This window comes from Ranitomeya imitator, chromosome 3 (genome assembly GCF_032444005.1).
Source record: "Ranitomeya imitator isolate aRanImi1 chromosome 3, aRanImi1.pri, whole genome shotgun sequence".
NCBI classification, from domain to species: Eukaryota; Metazoa; Chordata; class Amphibia; order Anura; family Dendrobatidae; genus Ranitomeya; species Ranitomeya imitator.
Genome location: NC_091284.1, coordinates 226,187,157 through 226,206,848, shown reverse-complemented (window position 1 = coordinate 226,206,848; position 19,692 = coordinate 226,187,157). Strand labels below are relative to the sequence as shown.

General features: G+C 44.0%; 1 protein-coding gene across 1 annotated transcript in view; it reads left to right on the top strand.

Moving 5' to 3' along the window:
• Window positions 1–19,692, top strand: part of DSTYK (dual serine/threonine and tyrosine protein kinase) — a 110,018-nt gene that overhangs the window by 51,914 nt on the left and 38,412 nt on the right. Inside the window, exon 4 of the mRNA XM_069756210.1 lies at window positions 13,908–14,143. Within this exon, the coding sequence (XP_069612311.1) occupies window positions 13,908–14,143 (236 nt within the window). The remainder of the gene's footprint in view (window positions 1–13,907; window positions 14,144–19,692) is intronic.

Here is a 19,692-nt window from a genome sequence, read left to right as displayed (position 1 = left end):
CTTCTGGCCGGAGGTGGTAGTGCAGTCTTGCTATTTTAGTATTTGCATTTACTGTCAGTAACTATTTTTGTGGCAAATACCCCTAGGGGTGCCACATTCCCCCTTAGTTAAGAACAGTACTCGGGGACTGTGGGACAATAACATTTTGAAATAACAATTAATATGTACAGAGTCTTAAAAATGAAAAGTTACAAAAACCACTCGAGGAAACAAAAATATAGTTCTGTACAAAGTCACTTCAAATAGCGTCCATTAATACAGTTCTATCCTTGAAGGTACTAGGAAAGGCACTGCACTTTGTGTCCAGGAATTTAGTTCCATTTTTCCAACGGAGTTATCAATATAAAGTCTAAAGAAAGTTCAAAAAGAGCGAGGAGCAAAGTTCAAAAAGCAGTCTTTCCGGAGCTTTGATTTAGTGCCTCCGGGCTGATAAAAAGTTCAAGAATTAAAAATCTCAAATCGGATCTTACCAGATGGTCATCTATGCCCTTATCCTGGTTAGGTAGGCTACACGCCATTAAGATGGTTTCCTTACCACGATTTCTGTATGTTTTCCGATCTTTGCCCATCCCTGTCCCTGCCAAAACGTTACTAGATATTCATAGCACGATCTCAAAATTTTTATGGCAGGGAAAAAGACCTAGGATAAGACTTAAAACCATGTTTATTAGTAGAAGACGAGGAGGTATGTCTCTGCCCAACTTCACTTTATACCATAGAGCGGCCCAACTAGCCCAGCTAATAAGTGCTAATGCGGACAACCATAGCGCACCCAGATGGGTGAATCTCGAATCTCACTTCCTGACCCCATTCATTCTACCAGGCCTCATGTGGTCGTTGCAAAGACTTCCAAAAGGGATCCATGTATCAGCTCCATTCACATCACATTCCCTGATGTTATGGAGGAAGGAAAGATTTAAACACTCCCTACAATCCAAAACTTCCTTAATGACGCATATTTTTCATAATCCAGCTTTTCCACCAGGGTTGGAGCCCCGCCCTTTCCATTGGTGGGTGTCTAGAGGTCTAAATACCCTTAAACATCTTACTTCGCCATTTAATATTCTACTCACCAAACAAGAGTTCATCCAAAAGTACTCTCCACCTAGCTCTGAAATATTGCGTATCATTCAAATTTTTCACTTTGCTGAACAGATCCTGGGACATGGTGTCACCCACCGCCCATCGGGTTACGAGCAAATATGTTTAAATGACCCACTGGGCAGGGGAGCCATCTCTTTGATTTACTCAAACCTAAACGCAATATCAGAGGATGTAAAACTCACATATATGATACAATGGGAAAGAGACCTTAATAAGATAATGTCCCCATTGGAGTGGCAAAAGTGCTGCTGCACCCTCTCTAAGGGAAGTCTTCAAACCTCTTTAGTTGAAACATCCATCAAGCTCCTACATAGGACATATTTAGTTCCGAGCAAATTACATGCCATCTACCCAAATCTATCAGATCGGTGTTTCAGGGGGTGTGGAGCTCTGGGAGATCTAAAGCATACGTGGTGGGATTGTCCGGTCGTTTCCACACTCTGGTCAAAGATCAAATCTATTGTAGAGGAGCTTTATGGTGGAACGATTCAGTTAGACGCAACGGTGTTCCTGCTGGGAGCTAGATACCCGGGCTTCTCCAACAAACTCCATATTCTAGTCAATCAGCTGTTCCTCGCCGCTAAGCTACACATTGCAACAAAATGGAAAACAACTACCCTATCTCTTTCCTCAGTAATTGACAAGATGAACACTATCATGTTATGTGAACGAATACAAGCTACAAGAGAGGACTCATGGGAGCCTTACTATCAAATATGGAGACCGTGGATTGAAAGGAACTCTAGCAGTAATCTTGACCAAGTCCTAACACTATCTCTATGAGGCCAATCTGGTGTTAAATTGCCTTCCTTTGATTGGGTCCTTATACCCGACCATTGATAGTACTCTGACGCAGTAATGGATCTCTTACCCCCTTCCCCCCCCCCCCCCTTGTCTTTTTCAACCACCTGTCTTTGTCTCCGTGTTTAACTGTATTGTTTAATTACCATCAAGGTTAATTTAGAATTTGATAATATTCATATATACTCCCCTGCGAGGGATTTTGTTGTGAAACTTTCTTGGTTTTTTGTTGAAAAATAAAAACTTGTTGAAACTAAAAAGTTCAAGAATATGCAAGAAGTTCATACAGACAAGTCTCTGTGTAGGCACTGGGCTTAAACGTTGCAGACTGATAACAATGACTATACTACATTTTCTGTTTAACTATATACGGCATAACATATATACAATTCACATTATGAGCTTTATAGTTGGTAATCTGCATACCTGGCCGGTAATTGACCCTGGGTACTACGCTGTGATCTACGTAATAGCGGTGTCTCTTCATGTGGTGTACTACTGTCTACTGCGGATGTAGTATCTGCCCGCTCTGCTAAAGATAATTCCACGACTATGGAGTTGGCAAGTCCACCGTGAATGGGATTACTCTGACCAGGAATCTGTTCTTCCTGGCCTGGAACCTCCTGTAGTACGGGGTCAGCCTCTTCCTGTCTTGGGACTTCTGGTATTGGGTTCGGTGTTGGGTAAAAGGCCACCATGGGAACCACTACTGCACCATGGTATGTTAGTAGGGTTTTGGGAAAGTCTCCTATACAGGTGTGATACACTTCCTCTTCTTTTTCCTTTACTGGTTGAACCTGTATGGGTTGAATAACTTCTGGTTCTGGCTGGACAACGTCTGGCTCTTTCAATGCTTCCGGACATAATTTAAGATTGTCTCTTGACACTAGTACAGATGTTAAGCCTCCGTTTTTGCTAATGAGACACATTTTAGGATTATCCACTCTTGTTGGTAAAACTGTGTAGGGTACGGCTTCCCACTGATTGTCCAGTTTATTGGTTCGACGATTTCTCTTGAGCACTTGGTCACCCGGTCTTAATGGGGTCGCTAGAGCATTCTGGTTGAAAGTTCGCTCTTGTCTTTCTCTAGTTTACTGAAGGCTTCTTTCCACACTCTCTTGCACTTGGCGATACTGCTTTTGCCGTATGATATCCCAATTGGAGTCTTGAACTTCTGCGTCTGGTTTCAGAATTCCCATTTCTAGATCGATTGGTAATTGGCCGGGTCTTGCACGCATAAGGTAAGCTGGGGTGCAGTTGGTGGAGCTCACCGGTACATGATTATACAGATCCACCAAGTCAGGCAATTTCTCTGGCCATTGATTCCTTTCTGTCTCAGGTAAAGTCTTTAGTAGGTCTATTACAATATGGTTCATCTTCTCGCATAAGCCGTTTGTTTGTGGATGATAGGCCGTCGTCCGGATCTTTTTGCAACCATACATATTACAGAATTCTCTGAAGATCTCTGATTCAAAGGCTGTACCTTGGTCGGTGAGAACCTGTTCCGGATATCCATGGGGTCTACAAAAGTACGTTTGGAACGCTTTGGCTGCTGTTTTTGCTGTCAGATCTTTTACGGGTACTACTACCAAGAAACGTGAATAATGGTCCACGATGGTCAAGGCATAGACATAGCCGGACCAGCTTGGTGTCAACTTCACGTGGTCCATGGCTACAAGTTCAAGTGGTTGTTTGGTGATTATGGGCTGCAGTGGTGCTCTTTGGTTCTTTTGATCGTTTCTTCTGAGGTTGCACGGGCCACAATTTCTGCACCACTGTTCGATTGATTTTCTCATCCCGACCCAATAAAATCTTTCTCTTAGAAGTACTTCTAACTTTTTCCAACCGAAGTGACCAGCACCATTATGGTAAGCTTCGAGGACCATCTTCACATCTTGTTTAGGCACAATAATCTGCCAAACCAATTCATGTGTTTTCGGATTGGTGTATCTTCTACAGAGCTTCCCTTGATACAGGAACATTTTGCCTCTCTCTTTCCAGAGTTGATGCGTCTCTTCTGGGGCATCCTCATAGGGATATGCACTTTGCTCAGTCAACAGTTCCTTCACCAACTTCACAGCCGGATTGCTGTCTTGGGTGTCAGCCCATCTATGGTGTGCTAACGGATTAAAATTCACCTCTTGTTGTTTCTGATAGGTACTTGACTGATGATGTTTTGCCTTGGGACGATGGAAGGCTGGTAGTTCAATTTCTTCAAGCTCCCCCGTTTCCTCTTCTACATCTCTCAAGTGTGGCATCCGGGATAGGGCATCGGCATTTCCATTCTTGCGACCTGCTCGATACTTGATTATGAAGTTGTAATTAGATAACCGGGCTATCCATCGCTGTTCTAACGCACCTAATTTGGCTGTGTCCAGGTGGGTCAACGGATTGTTGTCAGTATAGACAATAAATTCTGCAGCGGCCAGATAGTGTTTGAAACGCTCCGTCACAGCCCAAACTACTGCCAGTAGTTCCAATTTGAAGGAGCTGTAATTTTCTGAATTTCTTTCAGTAGGCCGGAGCTTTCTACTTGCAAAGGCGATGACTTTCTCCCGACCTTCTTGCTTTTGTGACAGCACCGCTCCTAGTCCCACATTACTGGCATCGGTGTAGAGGATGAAAGGTTTATGGTAATCTGGGTATGCCAGAACCTCTTCTCCGGTTAGTGCCTTCTTTAGTTGTTCAAAGGAGTCTTCCCTTTCGTCGTTCCACTGAAAAGGAGGGTTTCGGTTTGAAGGTTTCTTCGTCTGCCCTACCAAGGTGTCTTGCAAGGGTGCTGCCAACTTGGTAAATCCTTTTATAAATCTGCGATAGTAACCCACCAATCCCAGGAATTGTCTCACTACTTTTGCGCTGGTAGGTCTTGGCCAATCCCTTATGGCGCTTATTTTCTCGGGATCTGGTGCTACTCCCTCCGAACTCACGATGTGTCCCAGGTACTGTACCTTTGGCTTGAGAAGGTGACATTTGGATGGCTTGACTTTCATGCCATACCTGGATAAGGCTTCGAACACTTCTGCCAGGTCTATTAAGTGTTGTTCGTAAGTCTTTGAGTAGACGATCACATCATCTAGGTACAGGAGGACGGTCTCGAAGTTCTTGTGTCCGAGGCAGCATTCCATCAGCCGCTGGAAGGTACCGGATGCGTTGCAGAGTCCGAACGGCATGCGATTAAATTCACATAGACCCATTGGTGTGGTGAATGCCGTCTTTTCCTTATCTCTCTCAGCCACAGGGACTTGCCAATACCCGCTTGTTAAGTCTAAGGTGGAAAAATAATTAGCAGATTTCAAAGCAGTTAAGGACTCTTCTATCCTAGGCAAGGGGTAAGCGTCTTTATGGGTGATGTTATTAATCTTCCGGTAGTCTACGCACATTCTCATGGTTCCGTCCTTTTTTTTGACAATCACTAGAGGGGCCGCCCAGGGGCTACAGCTGTCTCTTATTACCCCGGCCTGTTTCATTTCCCTCAGCATATCTTTTGCACATTGATAGTGAGCGGGCGGTATGGGTCTATATCTTTCTTTTATTGGGGGATGGTCACCTGTGGGGATTGTGTGTTCTACCCCTTCTATCCGTCCGAAGTCCAATGGGTGTTTACTGAAGACTTGTTCATATTCCGTCATTAGCCTATACACCCCTTGTTTTTGATGGGTAGGTGTTGAATTTATGCCCACGTGTAGCTGTTGGCACCAATCCTCCATTTCTCCATCTGAGCCATTGCCTTCCACCTGACAGGTTGGTTCTAAGGGCTCAATGGTTGTGATGGCATTGTTGTCAACAGTATATAGCTTTGCCATTGTAGCATACCTTGGCAAAGTGACCTCTTCCTCTCCACAGTTCAAAAGTCGTACCGGCACTCGTCCCCGGTGTACCTCGACTATCCCTCGTGCTGTGAGTATAGTGGGCCTGCTGTCGGTGTACACTGGTTCTATTAAGGCTTGATAATCTCGTCCCTTAGTACCAATGGCTGCTCTACACCATACCAGCATTTCTGTTTTTGGTGGGATTACAATAGACGTTGGATCACTTACCCTCACACTGCCGATTTCTCCACCTGCAACTTCTACCTGTTGCCTTAACATCAATACTTTTATTTCCCTCCGGAGAACTCTCTGCTGGCAGGATTGGGCAGTTTCAGCAATTTGCTGTAAGACAGAAATGACTTCGGAAAAGCAGTTCTCTAACACATTCATTCCTATCAATACAGTTGGTTCACAGTTCCGCCGGTCAACATCAACAACAATTATACCCTGTTTCTTCAGTTCTACTTTACCAATCTTTATGGTCATCTCCCTGAATCCTAGTTTCGGTACCAACTTACCATTACTGGCCCATATATCTAGTTCAACATCAGAGGGCCCTTTATCAATATCTGCATCAGCCCAGTACCTCTTATAAAGGATATACGGTATAGATGAAATCTGGGAACCTGTGTCCAGCAAAGCGTTGAGGGGAATTCCGTCCAGCACGATAGGGATAATGGGTCGTCCTCCGATGTACCTGTCGTGCCAGGGTGTTGGGCCTTGAAAGTTCATTCCTGCGAAGCGGCCCGCATTCCCAGGGGATTCCCGTTTAAATCACAATCTCGTGCAAAGTGGCCCGGCTGCTGGCAACGGCGGCAAATGGGCTGTCCATCCGGTTGGTAGCGGTCGCGGGGTCATCCTCTCCATGTCGGGTATCTCCGGGGTCTCATCCATGGAACATCCTCTCTACAGTTTGCCAACTCCATCTTGTGTCCTCTCATCTCCTGCATGGTTTTAGCCATTGAAGCAACAACATCAGCTAAAGAGTCAAGCTTTTGTTGAAGAGCCTCATTAGTACTGGGCCCCAGGGGCTTAGCAATGGCCACAGACATAGCTGATGTCACTGGCACTCCCTGTTGTTGAGGTGCCTCTGCCATGGGTTGCGCAGGATCCTGATCCCGAGGTGCCTCTGCCAGCTGGAGACGTATAGCGCTCTCCTTTATTTGGGCAAATGTCAATTCAGGGTTCTTAAAAACAAGCATGCTCACATGCCCCCGGTGAGAAGGGGTGTAGAGTCCCTCAATAAATTGATCTCTTAGCAGTTTATCCGCTCCGGTGTTAAAAATGGGTTCAGCCAGTGTAAGTGATTTAAGGGCTTCCTGCAGGTTTAAGGCAAAGTCTCTCACGCCCTCATTAGCTTTTTGTTTGCAACTAAAGAATCGTATTTTAGCTTTGCTGCTGGCCGTGGTTTCAAATGTAGCTTTTAATCCAGCAAATATGCGTTCAACAGTGCCTTTTAGATCAGCTGCCCATGCTGTGACTTCTCGCTTAGCATGGCCACTTAACTGCATCATCAGGAGACTAACACGCTGAACTTCACCCACAGGGAACATGTCAAAATGGGCCAGCATCTTTTCTCTGAAATCGTCAAGGGTATTGGGCTCACCTTCATACATTGGAAGCCATGGGCCACCCGGGGTATATGGCATCAGCACCGGCATGATGGGCGCCACTCCTTGCACCGCTGCGCTGCCGGACTCTCTATTGACACTCTGTCTTTCAGCTGCATTAGCGTTGCCGAGTGCTGCGGCGTCTCCGTGCTGCGACATACTGTGCCCCCTTAGTTAATCCGGACCCTTCCGGTCCTCCGCTTCCGTCGGGATAGTGTAGATTCGTTCCGCTGTGCAGCAGGATCGATTTTCCCCTTGCTCTGATGTCAGAGCGCTCAGCTTGGTGCCGCCCACAATGACACGCCCCCTGCTGCTCCCACCCACCGCGCTCTGTAATGGCGGATTCTGAAGTTTTTCAGTTAGACTGGGGTTCAGGTGATGGCGTAGCTCAATTAACAGTCTCGTGCCTAACGGTTATGAAGTGATTACCTCAGGGGATGGCGGCCATCTTTACTCCATTATAACCAATGGGGAAAAGTCACTTTCAATAGTTTTCAATGGGGAATGGATTTTTCTTTAATAAAGTCAATTTTCAAGATTTTTCATCCCAGTTTTCACAGTTTTGGGCTCCAATCACGGCACACAATACCCGGTATACGGGCTGGCTAGATCCTGTTCGTGACGCCAATTGTGACGCCCAGGAGACCGGGATACCCAGCACCGGACCAATGGAGTCTGTCTCTTGAGGGGGATGTCACGGGTGGCTTGACCCGGTGCTGTGGCCTCAGGCAATGCACAGTGTAAGGGGTATCATGAGGGGACAGGCACTTACTTGATCAGCAGCAGGTTCTCCCAGCGGTGACAATCTCGATCCTGGATAGATGGCTATTGTCCAAATGAAAGACTGAGGCACTGAAACGTTTAACCAGTTTACTTTAACATAAAAGGATTTACAACCAGTCCTGTCACCGGAGTCTGTATGGGAACTCTGAGTTACTTTGACCCTGCCGGGGTCTTCGCCTCTTATTGTGCGCAATTTCTGTGTGGCCCTGCTGCTGTATGTGAACTGGCTGCCGGCCCAATCTGTCCCCTCCGGGTCCTGGTTCGACGGGCAACCCGAGTCCTTTTATCGGTTTACCCCCTCTGGGAGTACCGCTGAACTCTGTGTCTGTTGCTGCATCCGACCCTAGTGAAGCTGATATCACCTCACGGTTTTCCGGTTGCTGTATTATATATAATGAATACAGCCACGGATCCGGTATCCGTCTTTGCGCCTGTTCTGGGTAGTGATTAATGCTACCCGGTTCTCACAATGTCCTTTTTCTCTATCCCTCTTCTCCTCAGGCCGGTGATTTAGGCCTGGTAACAGTCACAGGGCTGTTAGTGAGAGGTCATACAGTTGAATCTCTATCAGCTCCTTAGCCCAACTGCCAGTTCTTCTCTCAGACCAGAATGGATCAAGGGGAGTCTCTGGAGCTCCCCCTTCTGGCCGGAGGTGGTAGTGCAGTCTTGCTATTTTAGTATTTGCATTTACTGTCAGTAACTATTTTTGTGGCAAATACCCCTAGGGGTGCCACATTTCCGCTTACTGGAGCATGCGCACATAGGATATGAAGCTGGGACGCACACCTTGCGTAAGTGCGGGATCTGCTGGGAGATTGCGTTGTCCTGTACAATGTAAACGTATGGAAAACAAAATCCACAGTACACATGCTGCATAAAATTCCACGCAGAAACGCAGTGGTTTATTTTCCGCAGCATGTCAATTCTTTGCGAATTCCAGAGTGTCTTACACCTCTTTCTTAATGGGAATCTGCAAGTGTGAAATCCGCACAAAAACTGCACTAAATCCGTGTGGAATCCGCAGGTAAAACGCACTGCGTTTTACCTGCAGAATCTGCGCAGAAAAATTTGCAAAGGAATCCGCAACTTGTGCACATACCCTTAGAGTTTGAAATGGGCATGTGACTGGAAAGCTAGAGATCCCCACCCCTATGACTGAAACAGAAGGTATGTGGGGCAATCGTCAGAGTATAAAAGTGTTTGTTTTCTCGAGAAACAAAAAAAAAAAAATGTTAGTGATGCAGTGGGCATCACTAACAAGACCTGTGCACTCAGTCCATTTTGTCTGCCCTTATTTCCACACTGAGGTCAACTCTGAAACATGGTAAGGTTTTAATATTAAACAGCGTAGAACCGTCCCAATCAGGGCACCTTGGTGGGTGGCTTTTATGCTATTTTTGATCAAAACAGTATTACTAAGAACTGAGTTATTTAAATGCACTTTTGCTTTTTACTTAAAGGTACCGTTACACTTAACGATTTACCAACGATCACGACCAGCGATACGACCTGGCCGTGATCGTTGGTAAGTCGTTGTGTGGTCGCTGGAGAGCTGTCACACAGACAGCTCTCTCCAGCGACCGAGGCCGAAGTCCCCGGGTAAACATCGGGTTACTAAGCGCAGGGCCGATGTTTTCCCTGGCTACCATTGTAAAAGTAAAAAAAAAAAAAACACTACATACTTACATTCCTGTCGCGTCCCCCAGCGTCAGCTTCTCTGCACAGTGTAAGCGCTGGCCGGAAAGCAGAGCTGTGACGTCACCGCTGCGCTCTGCTTTACGGCCGGCCGGCGCTGACACTGGGGGACGCAGGAAAGCTGACGCTGAAGGACGCGACAGGAATGTAAGTATGTAGTGGTTTTTTTTTTTTACTTTTACAATGGTAACCAGGGTAAACATCGGGTTACTAAGCGCGGCCCTGCGCTTAGTAACCCAATGTTTACCCTGGTTACCAGTGAAGACATCGCTGAATCGGCGTCACACACCGATTCAGCGATGTCAGCGGGTGATCTGCGACGAAATAAAGTCCTGATCATTCCCCAGCGACCAACGATCTCCCAGCAGGGGCCTGATCGTTTGTCGCTGTCACGCATAACGATTTTGTTAACTATATCGTTGCTACGTCACGAAAAGCAACGATATTGTTATGTGTGACGGTACCTTAAGTTACAGCAGGGCTTTTGCTCATTTTTTTTTTTTTCTCTTGTAGGTTTTATATGCTTTCTCTGTAGGTTCTATAAGACTAATAGCATAAACTCCAGCAGCCACTCTGAGATGCCTCCTGTAAATGCCGTCCTCGGGTTTCCATTGTTGTGCCATTGGGCTTGGGAGGTTGTCTTTGTATTAATTGCAGTTGTCACCTCGTTTACACCTTTTGGTTTAGGATTGATCTTTGAAAGAAGTTTTACCCATTAATTGTTTTAATTATTTCATCAAATTGTTTTTCCCAGGAACAAAGTATGGAACAGTTTTAATACATTTTGGAATAATAGTTTGCACAATTGGATGTTTAAAAAATAAATTAAATAAAAAAAACTGTTCCTGTGCTGAGAATCTTTATAAATGTGCCTCTCTCAGGACAGTAACTTTGTTTAAAAAAAACAAAAAAAATCCAATTGTAGAATGTCATTATTCCAAGATCTAGCTGCTGCTCCAGAAATCTGGCAATACAGGACATGCAGCCTATGAACCTGCCGATTAACCCTATATCTGCCGGTAAACTGCACTTCTGGAGATTACAGGTTCTCTTTAAATAAAGTATTGGAATGTGAGACGTGCCTAAGGAACCTTTTTTGCATGGGCTGATCAGCTCCGAGCACTTTGTAATTCCTCCAGTCCTGACCATCTACAGCCGTAATGTTAAACTCCAATACACAAAGGGTCAAAATTAAAAACTTGGACAAGGTCGCCAGCCGACCTTGATATTTGTTAAAACAATATCTACAATTGAGGACTTTTTACCTTATCGATAAATATAAGTGCGCCCTATGTTGTGGAGGGGTTAAAGGTGGTGTCTGGTGTAAAGTGATAAGTCTGCAGTCACTGTGACTGCAGACTTGTGTATCCTCCCAGAGCATGCACTTGGCGCTGTGAGGGTTCTCCGGTGTCTGTGCCGGGAACGTGACCGCAAGTATGCATTATGCAATCTCCTGGCCAGAACCTGCAAGCCAAAAACAGTCCAGTCAGGTTCTGGCCAGGAGTTTGCATATTGCATACTTGTGGTCGTGTGACCGTTGTTCCCGGTGCTGACTGCGGAGAATCCTCACAGCGAGCAGTGTGCGCTGGAAGGCTTCACAAGTCAGCAGTCGCATGGAGTAAGTGCAGACTTGTTGTTTTAGACCAGATGACTCCTTTTAACGAATCTCAAGAGGACTGGCAACTTTGCAGGATGCGTTTTTTCCCAAAACGACGCATTGCGACGTATCCCAAACGACGCTAGTGTGAAAGTGGCCTAAGATGGCAAATTTTGGATCTTGAAGACAAGTAAAACTTAAATACACTAGCAATTTGACAAGACTGACCTCAAAAGCCTCAAGAATGTATCAAAGGAAAAAATAAGCCATATGGAATGAAAATGTAAGGAAACCTGTAATCTTCAGCCCAGGAGAGCTGTACCTGTGAGGAATCCCTGCAGTTTCTGAATGGCACAGGAGCGAGTACAGCTCTCCCAGCAGAGGCAAGCTGCGGTCACATAGGGATTTACTGTGTACAGAAGAAAGGTCTGATCTCTCCTTACAGAAGCACCTCTTGTCTGGTCACCTGCTGGGACAGTGCAGTGGATGGTCTGAAGAAGTGTCAGCAAGTAACCTTACATTCACTGTGCACAGGGCACTTGTTTGTCTGGTGCTGCTCCTTCACATTGCAGAATGGGGGGCTGCTTTCCTCACGGGCCAAGTGTTCTCTGCTTGCGGACCAGAGCTTGACACACGTGATCTACAGCGCATCATTAGCATTCCATTATGGTGCAGATGTTCTACTACTTTTCTATGTGACAGTCTGATATGATATAGGTCACCAGCACGCTGTGTTACTTGGATAGTCCTGCCATCTATAAATGACTTGTCTGGAGACTGCATTAAAGGGCTATTCTCCAGTTTTGGAAGTTGTTCCCCATTCATGGTTAGAGGATTACATTTTAGTTTTGAGAATACACTTCAAATCATGATTTCAGCCATTGTCTACATGGCATGACCAGCATCTGTGGAGTTGTATTACCTAGTTTGGCAATATGGTGCCAGATTTTCCCTGTGTGTGACTTGCGAGAAATACGCAGCGGTGTCCTATAGAAAAGCCGGCAATTCAGTGCGGTGTACAGTAAAATCACACTGACAGGTTAAAATAGAATAAATGTATGTATGTCATGGACCAGGCGGCGCAGCACCACAAGTCACCGAAGCTACATTCCATTTATTCCCCAGTTTTTACAGCCAGTGGTGGCTGCATTAGCAGCATTCCTGGTTGTAAATGTATTTAACCTCTTCAGATGGATTTACATCGCGGGACATGACTGTATGGCGGACAAGTATGGGATATTGCTGTTTTTTTTTTTTTTTTTTTCCCCCCAGAAGATCGAGGGTCGTCAATTGGATTGAGTACAATAAAGATATTAACCCCATATGTTTTATTTAGTTCATTAAAATACTTTATTCCTAATGTGTTTATTTAACCCTTCATTACTATTGGATTAATAATGGATAGATGTCTTATTGACATCTCTCCATTATTAAACAGGCTTAATGTCACCTTACATTAGCAAGGTGACATTAACCCCTTATTACCCCATATCCCACCGCTACACGGGAGTGGGAAGAGAGGCTAAGTGCCAGAATAGGCGCATCTTACAGATGTTGCATTTCTGGGGTGGCTGGGGGCAGATGGTTGTTAGCCGGGGGGGTGGGGGGGGGAAATAACCATGGTCCCTCTCTCTAAGCTATTAATATCTGCCCTCAGTCACTGGCTTTCCCACCCTGGTGGAGAAAATTGTGTGGGAGCCCATGCCAGTTTTTTTCTCCGTGATTTAACCCTTTATTTTAACAGAGCTACCAAATTTTACACACACTTCCAACATTATTAGTGAGGAATATGTAAAAATATAACTGCCTGTGAGAAAATCTCGCCGTACGGAGGTTTACATGCGCAAAACACGCAGCCACATCTTGCCAAAGGATGACATACGGATCACTGTTCAGGGAACATTTCTGTGTATTTGGTCTTTAAAAAAAGGAATATATATACATATAATATAAATTTATTATTATATATTTATTTTTTAATACGTTGTGTGTGACTCCAGCCTGATAGAGTGCAACATATCCTACAGTTCGACATAAGCCAACCAAGAAAACTCAGGGCACAACATCTTGACGGAGTTGCAAATATTTCTGGGAGTCCCAGATAAGGAAATAAAGCAGGGATGAAAAATGCTTATACGATATTTGTATAAGAGTCTGGGAAAGGTGACTTCGGAGCTTTAGTAAGGTAGTATGTCTCATACACCAGAAGAAATGGGTTGTGTAAGTGTCCATAGTGTGTACAGGGAAGGGAGTTGGTGAATTGACGTCAATTATTTTCCAGCTATTTTATGCAAGTTTATGGGTCAGTGAATGTCAGACAGGAGGGGGCAAATCTAATACCATAGTTGTATTTTAGTCTAGCAAGCACCCGATCTTAAATGCTCGTGGATTTCCATTTGAGAGGGCAATAGCCTCTATAAATGTGAGAAGTAATAATATTATAACATTTAATATAAAAATGATTTATAATCTGAAGTTGAGTATCTTCATGCTCTTCTGTTTCCTCAGGTATCCCGATCCCTCAAAATGGTGAGCCTCTTGGAGTACAAGAAGTGAAAAACTGCATCTTTCAGATCAAAGACCTGATCATTTCCCGACTCAACCAAGCTGTAGTGAACAAACTGATCAGCTCCGTGGATTATCTACGAGAAAGTTTTGTGGGGACACTAGAAAGATGTCTCCGAAGTCTAGAAAAGTCCCAGCAAGAATCTTCTTCATATGTTACAAGCAACCACCTGAAGCAGGTACGTTGCGTTTGATTGCCGTGGATGTCTGGTTAGATGTAGACTCACTTGGTGCAGAAGGGGAAGCTTGGCCAGAGTGACCGATTCCCACCAATCCAGTACAAAAACGGAACAGCATCCCATCCTGGTGATGAAAGATTCCCACCAATCGTCATAAAATATGCAACTGACCAATGTCTACTTCAAAGTTAATAGGTCCTATTGTGTGGTGTGTGTGTGTGTGGTTTTTTTTTTTTTAATTGCTATAAATTGTGTGGATGTTTTTTGTTTTAAAAGGGTCAGTACTGGTAAAAATGAATTGTAGGATGCCCACAAAGCTACCCTCAAGGGCATCTTTACCCAGATGGCTTTTGAGGTGCAAATCATCGCTCCTCAAACACATAACATTTTTGTTCAGAGCTACTCCTTTCAGTGGTCATCTTAACACCTGGATTATATGGGGGGGGGGATAGATCATGCCATAGTACGAGAATGTTTTTGAGAAAAACAATCCACTTATGTTACATCCTTTTATGACTCTATTATCAAGTTGGTCTATGGAACTGGTAAGCTTTCACTTAAGTATATAGCTAGTAAAAATGTCTGGTTCAATCGTTCTTTACCAATTATGGTATACATTTTGTTACTAAATTAATTACAACACACCATGTTATGTGTACCGAGGAAATCATCCAGCCCTTATTAAAAAGCTGTCATAGTGTCGGCCATTAATACCTCTTGTGGTTGGCATTCCACAGTCTGACTGCTCTAACTGTAAAGAACCCTTTCCTATTTGTCTGCCAGAATCTCCTTTCTTCCACCCATAATGAGTGCACCCTTGTCATAAGTATGGTCTCTGGGAGGAATAAGTCGTGTTTTCAGTGTTTTGTACTGGCCGTATAAATGAGATCTCTTCTGAGACATTTTTTTTTTCTAAGCTAAACAAGCCTAACTTTTCCAACATCTCCTCATAGGAGAGGCCTTCCATCCATTGTAGTAATCTAGTTGCCTGCCTCGGAACAAAAAACCCCATCACATTAAAGTGAACCTGTCAGCAGGGTTGTGCTGAGCAACCTAGTGTCAGGTCAGCAGAATTATACTGATTACAATGATACCTTGGTTGATGAGATCCATCTTGTGCTTGTTTAATCTTTAGAGAGATTCTTGTGCTTTGTGGGCGGCCTGTGGAGGGGGCTTTATGGGTGCTCTGCTTACATATTCATCCTTATGGCTTGTGACAGGTTACTGATCCGTCAGTGACGTACCCCTTATTTTACATGCTGCATATACTATGGTGGGTTTAGAAAACACAATTGACATAGTGCGCAGGTGCCGCCATGTTGCTCAATCTATTGCGTTCTGATAGATGATGCCTCACAAGCTCCGCCGGTGCCATTTTGCTAGATGGGGGGGGAAAAAAAAAAAAAAAAAAATTGGCAGCCGTAAAATGGCACCTGTGCAGTAGCAGCCACCATTTTGATGAAGTTGTTTATTTTATTTTTTTTTCCATGTCAATATTATAGGCATAATGTGATACATGCTACTGCGCCAGCTCCATTTTGGTCAATGTAAAATTTTTTTATATTTTTTTCTAAACCCACCATATGTGCAGTGTGTAAAACTGGGCAGGTCAGTGAAGGATCAGTGATCTGTCATGAGCCCATATAGATGAAAATATAAGCAGAGCACCACATAAAGCCCCTCACCCCCACGGGCCGCCCCGGAGCACGAGAATCTCATTAACTGAAAACTGAGAATACAGATTAAACAACCACAAGACGGATTTTATCAACAAATGTATCATTTTAATCAGTATAACAGCGCTGACCTGACAGTCTGTAGCTTACTGAGTAAAATCCTGCTGACAGGTTCGCTTTAAGTAAGTATAGTCCTCTATTTAAAATGTTAAGCATGAGTAGTTTGGTGGGCACTGATTCTTCCAGACTAGTCCTACCTCGGACCCTGTAATCAAGCTAATTGAGCAGTGTACCACTAAATCCAGGGAGAGTACAATGTGTGGAGAAAGTCAGCCACTTCCCCTGGGCACGGTAACTAGATCTCCCTGATGCCATGCTACTACTGTCCTGGCACTTACCTGGTCCAGGCTTCCTGGTCCTGACCGCCACACACTGGAGATAATCCCCTGGTTGAGAGGTTAACCCCTTTACCCCCAAGGGTGGTTTGCACGTTATGGACCGGGTCAATTTTTACAATTCTGACCACTGTCCCTTTATGAGGTTATAACTCTGGAACGCTTCAACGGATCCCGGTGATTCTGACATTGTTTTCTCGTGACATATTGTACTTCATGATAGTGGTAAAATTTCTTTGATATTACCTGCGTTTATTTGTGAAAAAAACGGAAATTTGGCGAAAATTTTGAAAATTTCGCAATTTTCCAACTTTGAATTTTTATGCAATTAAATCACAGAGATATGTCACACAAAATACTTAATAAGTAACATTTCCCACATGTCTACTTTACATCAGCACAATTTTGGAACCAAAAATTTTTTTTTGTTAGGGAGTTATAAGGGTTAAAAGTTGACCAGCAATTTCTCATTTTTACAACACCATTTTATTTTAGGGACCACATCTCATTTGAAGTCATTTTGAGGGGTCTATATGATAGAAAATACCCAAGTGTGACACCATTCTAAAAACTGCACCCCTCAAGGTTCTCAAAACCACATTCAAGAAGTCTATTAACCCTTCAGGTGCTTCACAGGAATTTTTGGAATGTTTAAATAAAAATTAACATTTAACTTTTTTTCACAAAAAATTTACTTCAGCTCCAATTTGTTTTATTTTGCCAAGGGTAACAGGAGAAAATGGACCCCAAAAGTTGTTGTACAATTTGTCCTGAGTACGCTGATACCCCATATGTGGGGGTTAACCACAGTTTGTGCGCATGGCAGAGCTCGGAAGGGAAGGAGCGCCATTTGACTTTTCAATGCAAAGTTGACTGGAATTGAGATGGGACGCCATGTTGCGTTTGGAGAGCCACTGATGTGCCTAAACATTGAAACCCCCCACAAGTGACACCATTTTGGAAAGTAGACCACCTAAGGAACTTATCTAGAGGTGTGGTGAGCACTTTGACCCACCAAGTGCTTCACAGAAGTTAATAATGCAGAACCGTAAAAATAAAAAATCATTTTTTTTCACAAACATTATCTTTTCGCCCCAAATTTTTTATTTTCCCAATGGTAAGAGAAGAAATTGGACCACAAAAGTTGTGGCACAATTTGTCCTGAGTACTCTGATACCCCATATGTGGGGGTAAACCATTGTTTGGGCGCATGGGAGAGCTCGGAAGGGAAGGAGCGCCGTTTGACCTTTCAATGCAAAATTGACAGGAATTGAGATGAGACGCCATGTTGCGTTTGGAGAGCCACTGATGTGCCTAAACATTGAAACCCCCCACAAGTGACACCATTTTGGAAAGTAGACCCCCTAAGGAACTTATCTATAGGTGTGGTGAGCACTTTGACCCACCAAGTGCTTCACAGAAGTTTATAATGCAGAGCCGTAAAAATAAAACAAAATTTTTTTCCCACAAAAATAATTTTTTAGCCCCCAGTTTTGTATTTTCCTGAGGGTAACAGGAGAAATTGGACCCCAAAAGTTGTTGTGCAATTTGTCCTGAGTGCGCTGATACCCTATATGTGGGGGAGAACCAGCGTTTGGGCGCATGGGAGGGCTCGGAAGGGAAGGAGAGCCATTTGGAATACAGACTTAGATGGAATGGTCTGCAGGCGTCACATTGTGTTTGCAGAGCCCCTAATGTACCTAAACAGTAGAAACCCCCCACAAGTGACCCCATATTGGAAACTAGACCCCCCAAGGAACTTATTTAGATGTGTTGTGAGAACTTTGAGCCCCAAGTATTTCACTACAGTTTATAACGCAGAGCCGTGAAAACAAAATAAAAAATTTCCCCTCAAAATTATTTTTTAGCCCCCAGTTTTGTATTTTCTCGAGGGTAAAAGGAGAAATTGGACCCCAAAAGTTGTTGTCCAATTTGTCCTGAGTGCGTTGATACCCCATATGTGGGGTGAACCAGCGTTTGGGCGCATGGGAGGGCTCGGAAGGGAAGGAGCGCCATTTGGAATGCAGACTTAAATGGAATGGTCTGCAGGCGTCACATTGCGTTTGCAGAGCCCCTAATATACCTAAACAGTAGAAACCCCCACAAGTGACCCCATGTTGGAAACTAGACCCCCCCACGAACTTATCTAGATGTGTTGTGAGAACTTTGAGCCCCCAAGTGTTTCACTACAGTTTATAACGCAGAGCCGTGAAAATAAAAAATCTCTTTTTTTCCCACAAAAATTATTTTTTAGCCCCCAGTTTTGTATTTTCCCAAGGGTAACAGGAGAAATTGGACCCCAAAAGTTGTTGTCCAATTTGTCCTGAGTACGCTGATACCCCATATGTTGGGGTAAACTCCTGTTTGGGCACACGGGAGAGCTCGGAAGGGAAGGAGCACTGTTTTACTTTTTCAATGCAGAATTGGATGGAATTGAGATCGGTCGCCATGTCGCGTTTGGAGATCCCCCTGATGTGTCTAAACAGTGGAAACTCCACAATTATAACTGAAACCCTAATCCAAACACACCCCTAACCCTAATCCCAACGGTAACCCTAACCACACCTCTAACCCAGACACACCCCTAATCCTAATCCCAATCGCAAATGTAATCCAAACCCTAACCCTAACTTTAGCCCCAACCCTAACTGTAGCCTTAACCCTAGCCCTAACCCTAGTCCCAACCCTAACCCTAGCCCTAACCCTAGCCCTAACCCTAGCCCTAATCCTAGCCCTAACCCTAGCCCTAGCCCTAGCCCTAACCCTAGCCCTAGCCCTAACCCTAGCCCTAACCCTAATGGGAAAATGGAAATAAATACATTTTTTTCATTTACTTTTATAGCGGGTTTTTTAGCGGATTTTTATGACTGGCAGCCGTCACACACTGAAAGACGCTTTTTATTGCAAAAAATATTTTTTGCGTTACCACATTTTGAGAGCTATAATTTTTCCATATTTGAGTCCACAGAGTCATGTGAGGTCTTGTTTTTTGCGGGACGAGTTGACGTTTTTATTGGTAACATTTTCGGGCACGTGACATTTTTTGATCGCTTTTTATTCCGATTTTTGTGAGGCAGAATGACCAAAAACCAGCTATTCATGAATTTCTTTTGGGGGAGGCGTTTATACCGTTCCGCGTTTGGTAAAATTGATAAAGCAGTTTTAATCTTCGGTTCAGTACGATTACAGCGACACCTCATTTATATCATTTTTTTATGTTTTGGCGCTTTTATACGATAAAAACTATTTTATAGAAAAAAATAATTATTTTTGCATCGCTTTATTCTGAGGACTATAACTTTTTTATTTTTTTGCTGTTGTCGCTGTATGGTGGCTCGTTTTTTGCGGGACAAGATGACGCTTTCAGCGGTACCATGGTTATTTATATCCGTCTTTTTGATCGCGTGTTATTCCACTTTATGTTTGGCGGTATGATAATAAAGCGTTGTTTTTTGCCTCGTTTTTTTTTTTTTTTTCT